This window comes from Pipra filicauda, unplaced genomic scaffold (genome assembly GCF_003945595.2).
Source record: "Pipra filicauda isolate LSUMZ 115617 unplaced genomic scaffold, ASM394559v2 scaffold5_size6683894_pilon, whole genome shotgun sequence".
NCBI lineage: Eukaryota > Metazoa > Chordata > Aves > Passeriformes > Pipridae > Pipra > Pipra filicauda.
In genome coordinates, this window is record NW_024104754.1 from 1,772,190 (window position 1) to 1,789,937 (window position 17,748).

The 17,748-nt window shown below is 37.0% G+C and overlaps 2 protein-coding genes across 10 annotated transcripts in view; one reads left to right on the forward strand and one right to left on the reverse strand.

The window, feature by feature from the left end:
- The window catches only part of DYNC1I2 (dynein cytoplasmic 1 intermediate chain 2), a 32,888-nt gene extending 20,518 nt beyond the window's left edge, over window positions 1–12,370 (forward strand). For 6 of the 8 annotated variants that reach the window (XM_027733678.2, XM_039387940.1, XM_027733676.2 and 3 more), the window contains 11 exons: window positions 1,037–1,126; window positions 1,352–1,514; window positions 1,607–1,706; window positions 2,216–2,341; window positions 3,275–3,421; window positions 3,725–3,838; window positions 4,190–4,323; window positions 5,312–5,456; window positions 6,278–6,418; window positions 7,400–7,525; window positions 8,205–8,706. In XM_027733678.2, coding sequence (XP_027589479.1) covers window positions 1,037–1,126; window positions 1,352–1,514; window positions 1,607–1,706; window positions 2,216–2,341; window positions 3,275–3,421; window positions 3,725–3,838; window positions 4,190–4,323; window positions 5,312–5,456; window positions 6,278–6,418; window positions 7,400–7,525; window positions 8,205–8,318 — 1,400 coding nt within the window. In that variant the 3' untranslated portion in view covers window positions 8,319–8,706. Of the gene's footprint in view, window positions 1–1,036; window positions 1,127–1,351; window positions 1,515–1,606; window positions 1,707–2,215; window positions 2,342–3,274; window positions 3,422–3,724; window positions 3,839–4,189; window positions 4,324–5,311; window positions 5,457–6,277; window positions 6,419–7,399; window positions 7,526–8,204 lie in introns of all 8 variants that reach the window. The other 2 variants (XM_027733673.2, XM_027733677.2) reach the window with 2 other exon arrangements.
- The window catches only part of SLC25A12 (solute carrier family 25 member 12), a 45,723-nt gene continuing 39,649 nt past the window's right edge, over window positions 11,675–17,748 (reverse strand). For both annotated transcript variants that reach the window (XM_027733665.2, XM_027733667.2), the window contains 5 exons: window positions 16,970–17,110; window positions 15,492–15,630; window positions 13,090–13,248; window positions 12,806–12,896; window positions 11,675–12,282 (listed from right to left, as the gene is read on the reverse strand). In XM_027733665.2, coding sequence (XP_027589466.1) covers window positions 12,093–12,282; window positions 12,806–12,896; window positions 13,090–13,248; window positions 15,492–15,630; window positions 16,970–17,110 — 720 coding nt within the window. In that variant the 3' untranslated portion in view covers window positions 11,675–12,092. The remainder of the gene's footprint in view (window positions 12,283–12,805; window positions 12,897–13,089; window positions 13,249–15,491; window positions 15,631–16,969; window positions 17,111–17,748) is intronic.

The window sequence follows — 17,748 nt, forward strand, 5'->3', positions numbered from 1 at the left end:
CTTGGCAGCTGGTTCCCATCCCTTAACCACCCCCTTTTTTTTTTAACCCTTTTTGTGTGCACGCATGTGGATTTTTTTTTTTCCTTTAGTTTTTGTGTTAGATAACTTTGAACATGGGTCAGGGAGAGGCTGCAACAAACAAGCCTAGTCCCTGTTGAATACTGTCTCATTACTTGTGATGAGGCATGCAACACTCTCCTGCTGCCATTCCCTTATAAGCAGATGACATAGCTGTTTAACCAATAAAAAGAGTCTTTTCAGAAGCTTATTCTAGAAAGTGGATGAAGAAAAGCCAGGAAATACATATTCCACAACACTAAGTAATTTAAAGGTATTTTCTGGTTTACAGTATTCAAAGAATAAAATGTAGAAATGCAGAAAGTGCCGTAAGCCTTGTCAGTATTCCCGAACATTAACATTTTGTTATTCATTGCAATTAGGGAAAACACATTTTCCTGTAAAGTTCTCATTGCCAAACATGATACAGATAATGAGACTTGCATCTAGAATGACAGAAAAAATGTAATCTCTCTGCTATTATCCTTAGCAAAATTTGCCTCTCGGAATAGCAACCTGAAAGCTAATGTAAGCCATCTTCATGCCATGTGCAGACCCATTAGACTCTGATGGTTTCAGATCACAGATAAGCAGCTGCTCTGTAGACTTAGACACTTGATTTTTCTTTATTCTGCAGCATTAATGTGTCAATGTGTTACACAGAACATGCATCCACCACATGGTTTTGTGTGGAATCATGAATGCCTGTAAGAGATTTCTGCTTTGGATTCTTTACAATTTCTTATGTGTCTTAGTTCAGTTTATGCAACTACATAATTTAGTGAACTAAAACCCAGGTGTAGACAGTATTCCAATGATGTTTTGGTTGCAATAATGTTATCCTGGGGACTGCATTTTACAAATACAACCATTTTAAGCTGCATGATACCGTTTTACCTCAGCTTATTTGAGATTCATATGGAATGTTACTGTTACTCTTTAGAAACACTGACAGTCTCACCATAATGTTTCTCCTTAGATGAAGAAGAGGAAGATGATGTTGTTGCACCAAAACCATTAGTCGAACCTGAGGAAGAAAAAACATTAAAAAAAGAGGAGGAGGAAGAAGGTACAGTTTACCTCAAGACATTCTCAGTGTGCTGTAAAGAAAGGCATCAATACATTTTTAACTTTTTGTTCCATTAATTTAAAATTAATTTGTTAAATATCAATCAGCTAGCAAAATATAAAATGTAAAAATTATTTTAAATCACGGTAAATACTCATTTTTCTTTCCTGAAAAGAATTGGTGAAAGCATGCAGTTCAGAAAACGTATGTATAAATTTTTTTCAGCTGCCCCTCATGAACTTACAGAAGAGGAAAAACAACAAATTTTGCATTCTGAAGAATTTTTAAGTTTCTTTGATCACTCCACAAGGATTGTTGAAAGAGCCCTTTCTGAGCAAATCAACATTTTCTTTGACTACAGTGGAAGAGACTTAGAGGACAAAGAAGGGTAATGTGAATGTTGAATACTTCCCTGTGAATGTCCAATACTTTTAATTGAAAAAGTGATCTAAGGTTAATATCTCCTCATTCTCTTTATAGAGAGATTCAAGCAGGAGCAAAACTGTCATTAAACAGGCAGTTTTTTGATGAACGTTGGTCAAAGCATCGTGTTGTCAGTTGTTTGGACTGGTCATCTCAGGTAAGAAATAATGCTTAGATTAAACGGTTACCTTTGTAAATTGTTCTGCGTATTTGACTCAAATAAGAAGTACAGTTGATACAGGCTGCATTTCTAAATATGTTCTTGCCATGATTTGCAAAAAGTAGACAGAGCTTGTTAATCTTTTGTGAAAAGTAGCAAAAGGTTTGTATTATGAAAAAAGTCTTTGGCATATTTGCTTTTGGTTTATGGACTACTTAAAGGTAACTCCGAGCTTCACTGAAAAGCAAGCTCACTTAAAAGTACTGGGTTTTACAGTTAAAAGCAAGTTATGATGAAAGAACTGATGTGTACATTAATGCTGTTTTATGAACTAAATTAGTAATAGTTTTAACTGACAATTTTTCATTCATTTGTAATGTGGTGATTGTAATGTAAGGTGATTTTTTTAACCCTATTTTGGTGAAAGAAAGCAAAGATTCTAGATTATCTGAACCATTAGCTAGTCATCTTCCTTACTTTGAGGTTTTTTTCCATTTACTGTGCAGTACCCAGAATTACTTGTAGCCTCTTACAACAACAATGAGGATGCACCTCACGAGCCTGATGGGGTCGCCCTTGTATGGAATATGAAGTACAAGAAAACTACCCCAGAGTATGTCTTTCACTGCCAGGTATGATTCTGTCTTGGGAGGCTCAAGATTTTATCATGATGAATTTGGACAAGTACCTTCCTGATGTTTGTCAATATAATAATTTCATTGGGCTGGCATTCACTTTAACCACACTTATTTGCCAACAGATGTTGATAGCTAGAGATTGTGGCTGAGAAACATTATCCTGTTTCAGAATTTCTGACATCATTCAGAATTCAGTCGTGTTTGAGAACTGATTTTCTTACTTTATTTAAAAAATAAAAAAGTCTTCTTGTGTAATGGTTGAACCACAGAGGTTTGTATGTAAGGGGATTGAGTGGGATTGCATATACTACTACAGCTTATTTTACTGAATAAAATGAAGACAGTCTGAGGAGATGGAGCAAGGATGAAAACTAGAAATATGCATCAAGAAAAAGGCAGATGAAAGTTTTCTAGTAGTTTTCTGAAAGATAAAAACATGCAAATCTCTTCCATTATGCCAAGCCCGAGATAGCCACTTTTTTTCTGTTGTTTTGGAAAATTACATAGTTGAATTGAAATTTAACCTCAAGTTGTCACATTACTGTCAAAGCCCAGATCGCAGAAGTAACTTTGTTGTATCAAAATGTATTTCTACATTCTCTAAGAAAATAAGCACAGAATTTGGCAAAACATTATCAAAATTTTGTGGGTTATTGGGCCTTCCTTTGCTAACAAACTGTGCTCAGAGGAATACAGATGTATGCACGTGAAAGAAAAGACAAGGAAAACTTCATTTTATAATGATAAAAAGACTGTTGAGGGGTCAAAAAGGGTACGTGAATCCTTAAGTTCATTGGACACTGAAACAGTGTATTGAATAAATCTAGGCAAAGAACTTGTTCTGATATTTGTCCTCATTTTCTTTAGACATAGTGTCATTGAATGATAGTTTATGTATATTTTGTTGTTTGTTTTTCTTCCTATCAGTCAGCAGTGATGTCAGCTACATTTGCAAAATTTCATCCCAATCTGGTGGTTGGTGGCACATACTCAGGCCAGATAGTGCTATGGGATAATCGCAGCAATAAGAGAACCCCAGTGCAGAGAACTCCACTGTCAGCTGCTGCTCACACGGTAGGAGGTGAAATATCTTTAAGGACTGTGCCATGTTGAGATGTGTTTAATGTCTAGGAAACTGTCCAGTGCACTTGATTGATTTTTCTGAATGTCCAAAATATGGACATGAACATTTAAGCATTATCAAAGTGTCAGAAAAATAAGTATCAGTTTTATAGGGGAGTATTTGTACTTTTGACAATCTGTTCAATCTTTTATGCTTTGTTAAAAGGTGAAGTTGTATATTTTACTGTATGTTAATTATATCAGAACCAGTTATTACCTGTAAATTCCTTTCTGATAGTATTTTACATTTCTTAGCACCCAGTGTACTGTGTGAATGTTGTTGGGACCCAGAATGCTCATAATTTGATTAGTATCTCAACTGATGGGAAAATATGCTCTTGGAGTCTGGACATGCTTTCCCAACCACAGGTAAGCTAACTTTGGATATATACACTATTTATTCCAGGTTAATATTTTGTAAAAAAATTTAACTAGCTTTAGAAACAGTAATCAACAGTTTCCCAACACCCAGAATTAAAATAGCTTGATATTTGATAAAATATTTGCCCACCTGTGGAATCAAATATTTTCTGTTGATCCTTTTGTATATTTTTGTTGCACTTTTATTAGTGGTGGAAACAATTTTAATAAGAAAACTTCCTTATTCCTGCCCAATCTATACAAGTGAAATAAAAACCCCTTCCTATTGCAAAATCTAAATGATTTTATAGGTGTTAATATTTCTTTTCATAAATTAAGTTGCTGATATTTTCACTACAGGACAGCATGGAGCTGGTTCACAAACAGTCCAAGGCTGTGGCTGTTACCTGCATGTCTTTCCCTATTGGAGATGTCAACAACTTTGTTGTTGGCAGTGAAGAAGGCTCAGTGTACACTGCATGCCGTCATGGCAGGTGAATACAAACTTTAATTATTCAAAGGAAATAAAAATAGTGAAAAGAAGAGTCCCTGCATGCTTTACACTCCTAAAATTATTTAAAGTGCATATTTCCTCCTTTGTGTTGAAGGAGTTCAAAGTAGCTGTTTGTGAATTGCAGTGCACACTTTTTCCTGAGTAAGAGCTTCCTTAAAAACAGGAGAAGTTGGAATACTGAATTGGTATTATGAGTTGTGTTGATGAGGACAGCATAGGTTACTGTGGCTTTATTCATTTGAATTGTAGCAGAACATTCCAAACTTCGTATCAGTTTTGTAGATAATTGTACAGTAACATCACGCACAAATCTTAAATTGGCTAGCTGTTCTCCTGCTGTTCAATCTATTTTGAAATTGTCTTGACTGTATCTTATCAATTGCTTTCTTAAATACAATTGAGTGTCCAGGTTTCATCTCAAATACATATCACCCTCGCTGCACAGCTTTTTGGTTCCAAAATACCCAAAATTGTATCACTTTTGTGTAACATCTTTCCCATCTGTTCCCCCCCTTCTTTTTCATTGCTCCTGATAGGAGGCTATTAGGGATATATTGTTACTGGTTTATGTCTGAACCCCGTGTCCATAAACTTCCCTTAAATCAGTGGGAGTTTTACGCTCATTCCCAAAGACTGGATTTTGTTCCTTGTGTAAATGGAAGTTTTAGCTATTGCTTGGAGGACAATGTAGTTAAATGTGTGGACTGGTACGTGCCGAATGAGTCTCTTCTCCCTGGGATATATTCTGGCACTGAGGGTTAGTAGAAAATAGATGTTGAACTTAAGGTCTGTTTTCAAGCCTGGTCTTCTGCGATCCTGCTGTGGTGAAGCCTTTTGCAGTGAGGTAACATCCATATAAAGCAACAAAATCTTCCTGTGGCTATGTTTAAATTGCATTTCAGTGCTATCTCTGTCTGCAGATGTACAGTTTCCAAATAAATTAACCTTGGTTGTATATTCTGAAACAGCAAAGCTGGAATCAGTGAGATGTTTGAAGGACACCAGGGACCAATCACAGGTATCAACTGCCATGCAGCAGTTGGACCTGTAGACTTCTCACATCTTTTTGTCACCTCTTCTTTTGACTGGACAGTAAAGCTTTGGACAACTAAGGTAACTTAGATAGTTCAGTGGTTTTCTTCGTAGCCCTTGACACAAGGTGGTGCTATAATGTAAGCTACTTAAGGCAGTTCACTAACCTGAAGTCAAATCCTGTGAAGCCCTGAGGTTCTTAGCTGCAGTCCTGCAAAGAGGAGGCAGCTGATGAGCAAAACTACATGAGTTAACAACATAAAGCTTTGCTTTCAGCTTGTGCATCATTTGTATACTTCTGATCCATTCTTTTCACCCTTTTGCCCTTTGTTATCAACAATGATTACAATGTAATCAAATGTAAATCATGTTGTAAAGTCAGTTGCTTCATATATTCATAAGGCAAATGTTTTGCTACAATTTTTGTGGAGGACTAAGGGACAGCATTGAAACTGATGTCAGTTAAACTTCATGAGGCTCACAATTGAAATATGTCATTCCCATTGCCAGAATTACTTCTTTGTCAGTTTGATGCCCTGAAGAATGCAAAGCAGAGGAAGCGGAGTTAGAATCTCCCAGTAATAGTCTGAAGTGCTGTCAGTGAATTATCATTGGCTTGATTTACAAGATTCTTAATGTGTTAAATTTACAGTCTTTTAAAATGTTGTCTTGCTATTGTTTTACAGTAGCAGCCAGCAAAAGGGCTGCATGCTTTGGAAAGCATACCTTTAATAATAGCATTAATTTTGGGCTGGTTTCTGCAGAGGCATTTTTTTAAAGCAAGTCAAAATGTGAATTACTTTTTAGTTATATTGAAGTTCTCTATTTTGGTTTGCCCTTTAGCTTTATAATTTTGAATTGCAGGGTTTGGGTATTGCATTTTCATCTTTGCTTTTTTTCAGAATAACAAACCTCTCTACTCCTTTGAAGACAACTCAGATTATGTGTATGATGTGATGTGGTCTCCAACTCACCCTGCCTTGTTTGCCTGTGTGGATGGGATGGGCAGACTTGACCTGTGGAATCTCAACAATGATACTGAGGTGAGGAAGTCAGGTTAACAGTCAAATGTAGCTGGAAAACTGTTTGTACACTTACAAAAAAGTCAAGAGTTTACCATAGTGTTTTGGTTTGGTTTTTTGTTGTTCTCAGATATTCTGTAGTTCAAGTAGCTTCTGTGTAATAGACTGCATTCTTTGATTACAGGGTTGCAACTTAGATGACTCCTTACAATGAATAACAGCAATAATTGTTTTACCTGTGACAAGAGTGCAAAAGGTCTACTGGTGTAACACTGATCCATTTTGTGAAAGTGATTATAGATCTCCCACTCTGTGACCTTGTCAGCCTAGAGCTTAACAGCGTGAACGAACCTGTTACCACACCCCACTGTTGTTCCTATTGCCATGGTAATACTGCAGTGAAGGTGTCATTTGTTTCTCAACTTAGAGAACTGAATGTTTGGTTTTCCAGCATGAGTTATGAACTTCATTATAGTATAAGTCTTTTCCAAGACTTGTTGGAGGTAGGTCAGAGGAAAAACCTGACAGATACTTAGTACTTAAATTTCACCTTCTTAAAACTGCATATAGAAGAAAGTTGTAGACCATATGCCAGCCCCTGGCTTCAAATTGGAATTACCTGGTTCTAGCCTTTTGGACAGGACTTGACGTGCTAAAACACCTGATTTCATCCCTGCCCTCTGTCAAAATCTTTCTTGAGATCCCAGGGCTCCTTGTTGTTGACTTCGATGCATGTCTGTGCCTCCTGTCTCGCAGGAAGAGTGCAGATGTGCTTTTTGATAAAGAACATTTGAACTTTGGCCAAGAGACAGAAACTGTGTTGTTTTAGTCACGTCACTGAGAGTATTTATATGGTTGTACAGTCTCTGATCTGCCTACTGCGCATCAGTTGAAGTGCTGGGAACTTCTTTTGATACAACACAGAGGGAGTAGGAGTGTTCTGTAATCTACAGCTTATGGAAACCTGATGCATTTTTAGCAATGTGTTTCAAATCCACATAGGTACCAACTGCAAGCATCACTGTGGAGGGCAATCCTGCTCTGAACCGTGTGAGATGGACACATTCTGGGAGAGAGATTGCTGTAGGTGATTCAGAGGGACAAATAGTTATATATGACGTGGGAGAGGTATGTATACCATGTATTGTGCAAGTATATTGAGTTTCTTTGCCCTTTACTTAGCAACTTGCTTTTCACTTTTTTTCTCCTGTCATTACAGGAATCACTTTTAGGTTTAATTTTTATTTTCGAATTAAAGATTCCTTTTAGGGTTTTATTTAGGGTGTTCTAGCATAACTTTTTAGTGTGCTGTCACTCTTGTTAAAAAGGAAAAACATTACTGTAAGGTTGGCAAAATAAGATGAAAGAACCAATGGTTTTGTTTGTAGAGACTTTGTCTTCTTTGTAACTGTGGCACATGTGAATTGTGACTGCAGTGGAGCAGTGTTGATTTTGTTCCTACAGGGAAGCTGTTGCTATTGCAAGTATGTGTACTGCAGTAGTACAAAACTGATTGATGGGCTGAGGATATAGCATTAGCATTCAGTTTTGGAGGCAGTCTCTCAGATGGAGGCGTATAGCCCAAGTTTGTAATAATATCATTATATATTTAAACGTAGGATTCTCAAATTCTGCTTGTTTTATTAGTTAGAGCTATTGATGGTCAGACTGTTTTAAAAAGTGACACTAAATAAACGTAAGCTTTTCTATGAGAACCTCTTCTGAATATTACTTAAGTGCTCTGCTGTTCAAAGTGAGCTCAGATTTATTTATCATTAGGTCTAAATACCACTCTCTTTGTCCACAGCAAATTGCTGTTCCTCGTGGTGACGAGTGGACTCGCTTTGGTCGGACGCTGGCAGAAATAAACGCCAACAGAGCTGACGCAGAAGAGGAAGCTGCGACCCGAATCCCGGCCTAGAGCTGGAAAATAGGCAGCACTGGTAGATTTGTGAATGATTTGATGCAAATCCTAAAAGTGCAAGCATGTGTCGGTTCAAATCATAGCTTAAGGGAGGAATGTATGGATTCAACTATGGACTTTGAAAACATATTAAGATCACTGAAAATCAGATCTTGCATTGTCACTTTTTATATATAAATTACAAGCACATTCTTGGATTTGTGTAACTTTTAATACAGTTAACTTTGACTCTGCAAGGAACTTACTTTGCTGAAACACTAACCTGGTATAAATTTGCTACTTGGCTTCTGAAAATTCCAGTCTGAAACAGTATCTTTCTGAAAAGTAGAAGTTCTGTTCCTAAAACTTTCTGTATTACACAGACTAACCTTCATTAGGTAGTAAATGTCTGAAGCATTCTTTAATGAACTCCTCAAATTACCCATGGATATGCATGCATATGTTCCAAGTAAATGTCATTGTTCATATATAGATAAGCCTCAGACTCTGGTAGTGGGTAATATATGTGAATAAAACTTGTCTGTAGTTACAAACTTACTTGATAATCCACCCTGAATTAATGAAATACATATTTAATACCAAGTTCTTTTTGTCTGAATTGGTGCATTAAAAGGTGAGATTGATTCATAAATAAATACGAGAACTTGTCAGCTGCCCTGACCTCTAATCTGTGTCCCTGCATTAGTTTAAAGTTTCTGGGAGCTGCTCCTTTTGTTTTACTATACACATCACAGAATTCTTTTCTACCTTCAACCTCCACTTCTTACCAAAGCCATTGGCCAATAGGAAAAAGGCTATTGTCAAATTTTTCTTTTCCAAAGGATAAGGAACTAGATTTTTACTTAATTTCTATGGCATGATGATTTGCACAGGCTTGCTACTAATTTTCTGTATTAAGTTAAAGGAAGATTTTTTTCATTGATTTTTAACATTTTTGTTGAAAACAAACTTTGTAATGGCTTCAAACAGAATAGTTGCAATTTCTGTTAAAGGTTAATTTTTTTCTTTCTTAGCACATTATAAAGTTTAAAGGGCTGGGGGCCTATAGTTTGCTTTTGGGTTGGTTTTGGTGGTTTTGAGGTTTTTAATGAATATTCTGAGTTGTAATAATTAGATTCTAAACCAGTATTGATGCCTTTAACTTAGGATTCTACATTTGTTTCTTCTGTTCTTAAATCTGCTACAAGTTTATTGTTTTCTCAGAAGAGCTGGTTTTATATGCTTAAAAATAGGAAATAGGCTTATATTTATTGATCAGCTTTGTGTCCAGAAGTATTCTCCTTGTTTCTTCATTGTTTGTATTTTAACTTTTCTGTTTTGTTTGGATTTTTTTCTGTTTCTCCTCCTCTCAGTTCTGTTATGAGTAGTTTATAGAGACATAGGCAGCAGGAACAGCAGTTCTGTCTTCAGGAGGGGTTTTTTTTCAGTGGGTCTGAAAGTGAAATGTGTTCAGGCTTCCATTGGTGTTGGTGTGTTAAAAATGTCTGTGTACCCCCCGCTTTCCCATGCAGTCAGGCTGCTTGGTTTGCAGATATTTACCCTGCATGTTTTCCTCAACCTTACAACAGCAGCTCTGTTCAGTTGAGAAGCGTGTGAACTACATAAAGAACAGGCACATCATGCGATGGTTTGTACCCTTTGGGCACAAGAATTCTTAGTGAGCAGAGTGTCTGCTTTCATGACGGTTTGGGGGGAGGGGGTGCTTGGGATTTTGGTCGGTTGTTCTTGGGGGTTTTTGTCCTGAGAATACATTTCTCTCAGACTTTTTCTTTTCAGAAATCCAGTAGATGAGACTTTCTTCCAGTGACTGTTGCACACAATGCAGGTCATATGGCACTAGTTTTGTGTAGTTTCAACCTTTTAGTAATTTTCATTTATTAAATTTAGTACTACTCTATATTCATTCCTGCTTCTTTTCCTCCCTCCCAGAATAGCTGAGTCCAGATTAAAAATGTTGTCAAACCCATACCTGCAACATGGAGACCAACAGTGATGGTAGGTACTATAAATGACCATTCTGGGAGCCAAACTGTCCAGTTTTAGAGCTGTAAGAAATACAAATGTTGTTGTGCATTGTAAAGTCTCCTAAGGCCTTGATCAAGTCAGTCAACAAGCTGTGACTAAGATTAAATGCCAGTGGTACCCACCACTTTTGTATCTGTTTAGAAAAGCACAGGACAAAATATACAGATACAAGAGAGGGTTCTTGGGAAGCCTGTCTCTGTCCAGAGAACTGTACAGAACAAGAAATTCCTTAAACAGAATAATAAAGACAGGAAGCCTTCTCATTGGGTTATATATATGCATGATGCAGAATAGTGATCAAACTCCCAAGGTCTATTGTAACCTCTGGCTCACTTAATATTAGGCACCAGAATATTTTGTATCTTGCTTGGAGGCTAGAGCTGAAGGAGGGCTTGTCTGTTTAGTGTTCAGTTTTTAAGAAGCCATTTCTTCATAAACTGACTAAATCTCTGATTGGTCTGCTATCACCTGAATAAGTAAATAACAGAACCTTGAATCAGTTCATACCGCTGGGATACGCTGCACTCTGGGGTGCTAAACCTGAGAAGAAACACATAAACCTCAAGATAGGAGGCTGCTGTGCTTCAGTGAGCAAGGCTGGAAACCCACCCCTCTCTTCTCTGGCTGCAAGGGCAGTATAACTACTTTTCCTCTGGGACTGTGGAAATCTAGACTCGCCTATTTCCTCTGACATTTTTGCATTTAAATATTATACCAGGGAAACTTTCAGCAGACGCTAAGCCAGAAACAGTTCAAGCTTTTGGTTTTTCCTCCCCTTTCACTTCCACTCAGCTTCCACTCCAATCGGTTTTGCATATAAAAATAATACATTAAGTAACTTTTTTTTTTTTTACCCCCACAGAATAACGTAATCTTTCAATGGTACAATAATCTAAAATAAAGAGAATGCCTTCAATTTTTTTATAACAAGGTTTCTATTCTGGAAAAAAAGCACTCTGAGTAATAAGCCCTGTAAAAATTCTTGAGTCTGCTAATAACTGGCAAATCTCTCCTTGTGTTTTAAATGTGCTACCATAGAGGTAAGATCTATTACACATTTACTATGACCATGTATTTCCAGATAATTCCTTGTCACAAAGTAGTGCTGCAAAATAAAATATTGCCTGTGCTCATCTAGTTACTGTATCCTCTTACACTTACAATCCAGCACATGGCATTTGAATTCCTTTGCTGTAACTAGCACTGAAGTGCATTCCTGCAAAGGCTGTGTCCTGTCCTGTACATTCAGTAAGTGGGCGCATCTGATCTTTAATCTGTGGAAGTTGTCCTACTGGACAACTTTCTCTAAACTCAAAGAAGTGAACTGATGTGTTTTTAAACATTTTATTGTCACGATTGTTAACAAAACGCCTTCAAAACATCTGTACATTTCAAACTATTTTGAACTGCAATACCCATTATATAAATGTACGTGTATAGATGCCCTGATGTCTCTGTACAAAGATGTACAATATGTACAGTAACATTAAATGCAAGCTGTGCAAGGCAAAGTCTAGGCTACAGCTTCATGCCACCAGTTAAAACAAGGCATAGAACCACAGCTTCAGTCAGTTCCTTGTGTGTAAATAAATAAATGCAGGTATGTATGAATATTAGAAAGGAGCAATTAGATTTGCAAGCTCAGTTCAGCTAGAACACATGCAGCTGACTGGGAAAAATATAGTAGTACTCTTGTGAACTCTTTCCACTGCATCACTTCGTTAGGTTGAAACATCTTTTCAGGATTCAGCTGCTACTTTTTGCTTGAACTGAGGTGATGCCAGGAGCTCGAAACTTTGGAAGATATAAACCAAATTTATTTTCTATACCAGCAAATGTAGCTGTAGCAAGTCTATATCCGCCTATATGTGCAGGGTTTACAGGAGGAAGATCTGAAATTCGAGTTTTTGGGGCAGCTTCTGATCCAGCAGGTTTGCTGTTTGAACAAAGAAAAAGAAAAAAAGCCTTTTTGTTATGAAATCTAGACTAAGAAATAACTGTAAATAAAGTTACTCAGGCTTAAATACCTCAGTCTTTTGTCTGAGTATGGAAGACTGTTAAAGCTGACCTTAATTAACTCTGATGGTGAAGTGGACCACTACTTAATTTTAAATCAACCCCAAAACTGAAGTTACAGTTTTACTGATAGTTTTGTAAATTCTTTTAACTTCCAGTGCCATGAGGAAAATGGACAAAACTATCTTGCTACAATGGAAATATAAATTAGTGTATTGAAATAAATATGAAATGGCTCTTTATTTCCTCATCTGTTTAGAAGGAGCATGCAAGTTTCCCTCAATTATATAAAAGGGGAGGGGATTTTTTTAATGCTGCAATTTTAAGCACAGGTGCTCAAAGCCAATGAGTTTTAATGGGTCCCATGCATTAAAAAAATAGTTTTGTTTTTTTTAAATTTGGTAGTTGTTTTGTGCAAGCTAAATAGCAAATACTTGACTTACAGGCCTCCAAAATCAACATAAAACCATCTCTGCAGAAGTTCATAAGTGACCAAAGTAACACCAAACTGGGGTGAAGATCTGAACACGCGAGCTGTTAAATATTACAAATCACAGTGTTAAACAAATGAAAGAATTTCTTAGGAGAGCAGCTAAACATTTTTAACAAGGTGTTATGTTTTTCACAATCAGACCTTGTAAATACTGCTCTAATTTGAGTCCTTAACAAAGCAAGTGCTAATTTGTAGGTTTGGGGTCAGCCATAATATTGAGAGTCCGTTTCTCACCTCCAGCTCCCTTCCACAAAGCCGAAGGGCCTTCTTCCCTCAGAATCTTCCTAAAGCAGTCGATAACTCCACTGTAGGTTGTCTGACCAGCGCGAGCTGCCACTTGCAGTCTTGTCTTGATGACATCAGCAGGGGTTACCAAAGAAGCAGCAGGCACACCTTTTAGAAGAAAACCACATTTAATTTGCACAAAAGATCTTGTAAAAGATGAAACACTTCTAACTGAAAAATACAACTGCAAACTTTCAGGTTTTTACCAAAAATGCAGGTTCTTACTCTTGATGCTCATATACACTGTTGTGCTTGGTATAGTTTTGTGTTTCTTTTAAAGGCTATAACTGATAGTAAAGAGAATAAACTATCAACAACGAATCTCTCAACATCTTCCAGTGGTCTGGCATTAACAGTAGTTTAAAACAAGATAAAAGAGGCTATATATGTAATATATAAAAATTAGTTATGCAGCCTTTCTGTATTTATTAATACTCTACAACATATTTTGCAAGTTACATAGATGATTGATTTGGGAATTGAATGCTATGCATCCGTTTGTTAAGGGTGCTAATGAGAAAACTACTACTTAAAACACCTATTCTACAGAAACATGTCTGTACTGCTGTTTGGATTGTTCTGTAGGAGAATAGATGCTGTTTACTTCAGTAGGCAAGCCATAAAAAGACTGAGGACAATGAAGGTGTTTTACAAGTCTGCTTAGTACCAACAGCATGATATTAGCCAACAGTGATGGAAGAACAAATCTCCATTTCCAAGGCACCACTCTTGGCTTTCTAGCCAAAGGAAAGGAGAAGGTTTTCATAAATGTACTCCACAGTATATAACTGTGTTATCTGAGAGATTTCTGAATACTCATGAATACTGTAAAAATTTAATCCCCTTAAAAAAGATGAACCATCTTCTGACTTAGAATTCTGAAATTAATTTAGACTTCTGTTGAACTTTTACAGTTTGTTAATATTGAATTAAAAATTTTAACAAGACACTGACTTGTATAGGTGATGATAAACTCTAAAGTGTCACTGACCAAGTCAGGAGGTTTTAAAGGAAAACAGAAGCACTGTGGTTAACCCTACAAGCACACGCTAATAGCAGCCATAAGCAGATTTCCCTTTGCAGGCAGATCCATTCAGACTGTATTCTTCCAGCTGCGCACGCGCAACAGGAACAGAGCGAGCAATTGGGAATTTGAAATCTGCAATTCAGAAAGGCAGATTCCTGTACATACTCTAAAACTAGGCCTGCAAGATTTACACACATTTTTAATAGGGTTCATCACTTAGTATGAGCAACATAGAAACACCAATCAAATGGAGAGAAGCTGTAAAGGTTGCAGTCTAAAAATAAAAAGTCTTGTATGAGACACAAGTTAGTGATATACTAAAAGATATATATGAGTATTGTACGAGTACAGGAAGCTAAATAATTTCCCACTTCTGGCAGCTCTGCACTACTGAAGGATAAGCGGGGCTACGAACACTCATTTCCTAGCTGGTCTCCTTTCCCTCTGGCATGAGGAACACACCAACTGGCACAGAGGAGGTGCAGCCAAGCTCTGTATCAAGTCCAGTGTGGGAAATGCTCTTCACACACAGGCGCTTGTGACTGATGTGTATATAGTGATTCCTTAGGATTGTAACAAGTAACAAAGGGTCTTGCTCAGCCCAAGGGTATTTCTAAACTGCAGATTCCAACACTGAGTCGTTCACAGTGGAGAGGCTGTGTGCAGATACCTGGTTTTCATCCAGTGAGCTCATTCTTGGCAGTGCAGAACCTGGTGATCTCTGGCTGCATGTTTAAATATCCACCACTGCAGTTCCTACAGCTTCTATTTTTATACCCCTTGCCATTCAGTAAAAACTTTTTATTACAGCTGCATATTGTCTGTATACTAAGACTGCTTGAGAAGCCTTAAAATATTTTAAATTTGAGAGTATGATACTTTAACTTCAGCTTCTTTACAAACTAATGCCATATTTTTAGCAAATAGATTTGCACAAAGTTTCTTTTAGTTATTCTAGAATCCAAAACTAGGTAAGCAATTTTCTTCCGAGCTCTTATGATCTCTCATTTTATGTTCATCAAAGATTCAAATTAGCCTTCAACTCTGAGAGCTCAGTAACAAGTAAAACCCCATTGAGACAGACAGATCAAATTTGACTACAAGTTGCTGAGCTGCATTACGCTGTTTATCCACATTATGCAAATGTAATTAGCTCTCATCAAAATTACATCGCCTCCCACTAAGGATAACAGTGATCAAATTTAGATTAAATCACATACAATGGTACAATGCCCTTCCTTTATATGGGGCTACTGAATGAATATTAAATGTTACTCACTAAAGAATGAAAAAATTACTTTTGGAAAACATTCTGCAATATTACCTGCAATGGCTCCAGCTGCAAGGAGATTAAGCCCTCCCACATGGCCACTTTCATCAGCAAACATCAGTTTACTATGAGCATAAACTGGAAAGTAGATTGCAGAAAAGGGAATGTCTCTGAGGAAACACGCTTTGGCACCCTGACACAGAGAAAAGAAACATAATGCAAATAAATTCTGTAGATAGGACTAAAATTCATATCCAGCAAGCAGCCTGAACCCAGAAAGTACAAACTCTTTTTATCTGCCACATAAATAACACAGAAAATAAAATGTCTCAGGAAACAGAAGATACAGGGAATTTGAAAATAAGAATAAAGTACATCTAAAGTAAGAGTCTGGAACCAAGAAGATTGTAAGCCATACATGACATCAATCCTGACATCAGTACCTAGGATAAATACTTTTTACACATTAGGTGTCCAAAGGCAATGAAGTGACAAAGATCAGTCCCTTACATCTTGCTGATAACAACCCACAGCCAGGGAAGCAGCAAGACAAGTCCCTGCAGGCCATTCTTTCCACCAAACACAAAAGCAATATTAAAATACTAGCAAGGACTGTAAGACCTCACACTGGTCATCATCTGGTTGACCAAAGAAGCTGCACTGGAAAGGTAACAAAAAGAGAAAAAAAAGCTGTGAAATGGGCACAGTTTAGTAAGGAAATGCAATGGTCATGAATCTCATCTACTGAATTCAAAACAAAACCCTTCAACTCTGAAAGTAAACATGCACATTTTCATAGTATTATTGCAGGTCTATGGACAAATCACATAAAGCAATGTTTTGTAAGTGCACAGCTAATATAACTGCTGAATTTACGTATTACCCCTTGCACTGGCAGAACATACAGGAAGAAAAGCTTTTCCTTGTTTAAGAAAACTAATAGCTTCTGCTCCATTACATCTGATCTGTAATGATGGCAGTAAGTACACCTGCAGGGAAGGAATCTGTTGACTGGCATTCTGCTGAAGTACCATACAGTATGGGCTTTTTTCAGTGGAATTTATTGACAAATCCCACCACTTAACTTCTTAAAAATCTGAATCCTACTAAACTCCACTACTGTTTCACTGCCATCAAATTATTAAGACAAAGAGAATATCCTGCTGGAAAGATAACAATAGAGATAACAGAGATTCAAAATAAATGTAAGAAAAACGCACAGGGAAAGCTAGAGAAACTTCTCAAAAAACCCCACCAAAGGAAATGATCAGTGCCAGGAGCCAGCAGGTCTGCAATACAGGACTCCCTGTAGCTTGGCATAAAAGCCCAAAGGATAGAATGGGGGAGTATTTTTTTGTATCCCACTGCCATTAATTTAGAAGTGAGTTTCTTCAGTTTTCCACTGTGGGGCTGCCCTGCAGGAAGAGATTGGTTTTAAATTCAAAAGATGTCTTTGTTTTTAACAATTTTTGTTTCAACAATACAAAAGTTTAGCATAAAACGATGGAGCCACTCCAAGCAGAAGCACGTACCTTATAAAGACCAAGAAAGCCCAGATCTTTTATAACAGAGAGGGCACTGACTCTGGGTCCTGTAGTAATTTCTCCTGCTACCTGCAACCGAATCTTTACAATTTCCAGAGGATTAGTGAAGATGACCTGGGAAGCTCCTGCCTGCAAACCCAGAGAAAAAGAAAGTAAATTGCATTACAAGAGCATGTGGTGATGTACTGACTTTTGCTATGTGCTGAGGGCCTGCACTTCTCACTGCTTTGGCTGATATTCTCATGTAAAAATATATGAGAGATATTTAATAAAGCACCTGTGTGGAAGTTAAAAACCCTCAGTTTCTATCTTCTCCTTGACATCATTTTCTAGAAGTCGTGGCTCTGTTTAACTGTCTATTAGATATTACAGGAAATACTAAACTAAAATAATCATTAGACTTGTGCTACTAGAGCATCAAACACACATAAAGAAGATCTTATGTTTATTCAATTATAATCCATCACAAATGTGTAGACATGCCATTTGCATTTAGAAGTGATACTGTTTAAAAGGTAAATTTGCATGTAATGGTGTAATTTTAAATTATTAGAAAAGGTGTTTGGAGTTTTGTTTAGCAGTCTTTAATTGTCCTAAGTGGAAACAAAATATGAAATTTAAATAGGAAGAATAACATTTCAAAATAGATAGAAAGAGAAGCCATATCTTTGAGCTGAGCATGACAGATTTTACTTGGAGGAAATACTCTGTTAGCAGCACTGAAGGACTACCTTGCAAACTTCCTGGCAATAGTATTGAAAAGCTGC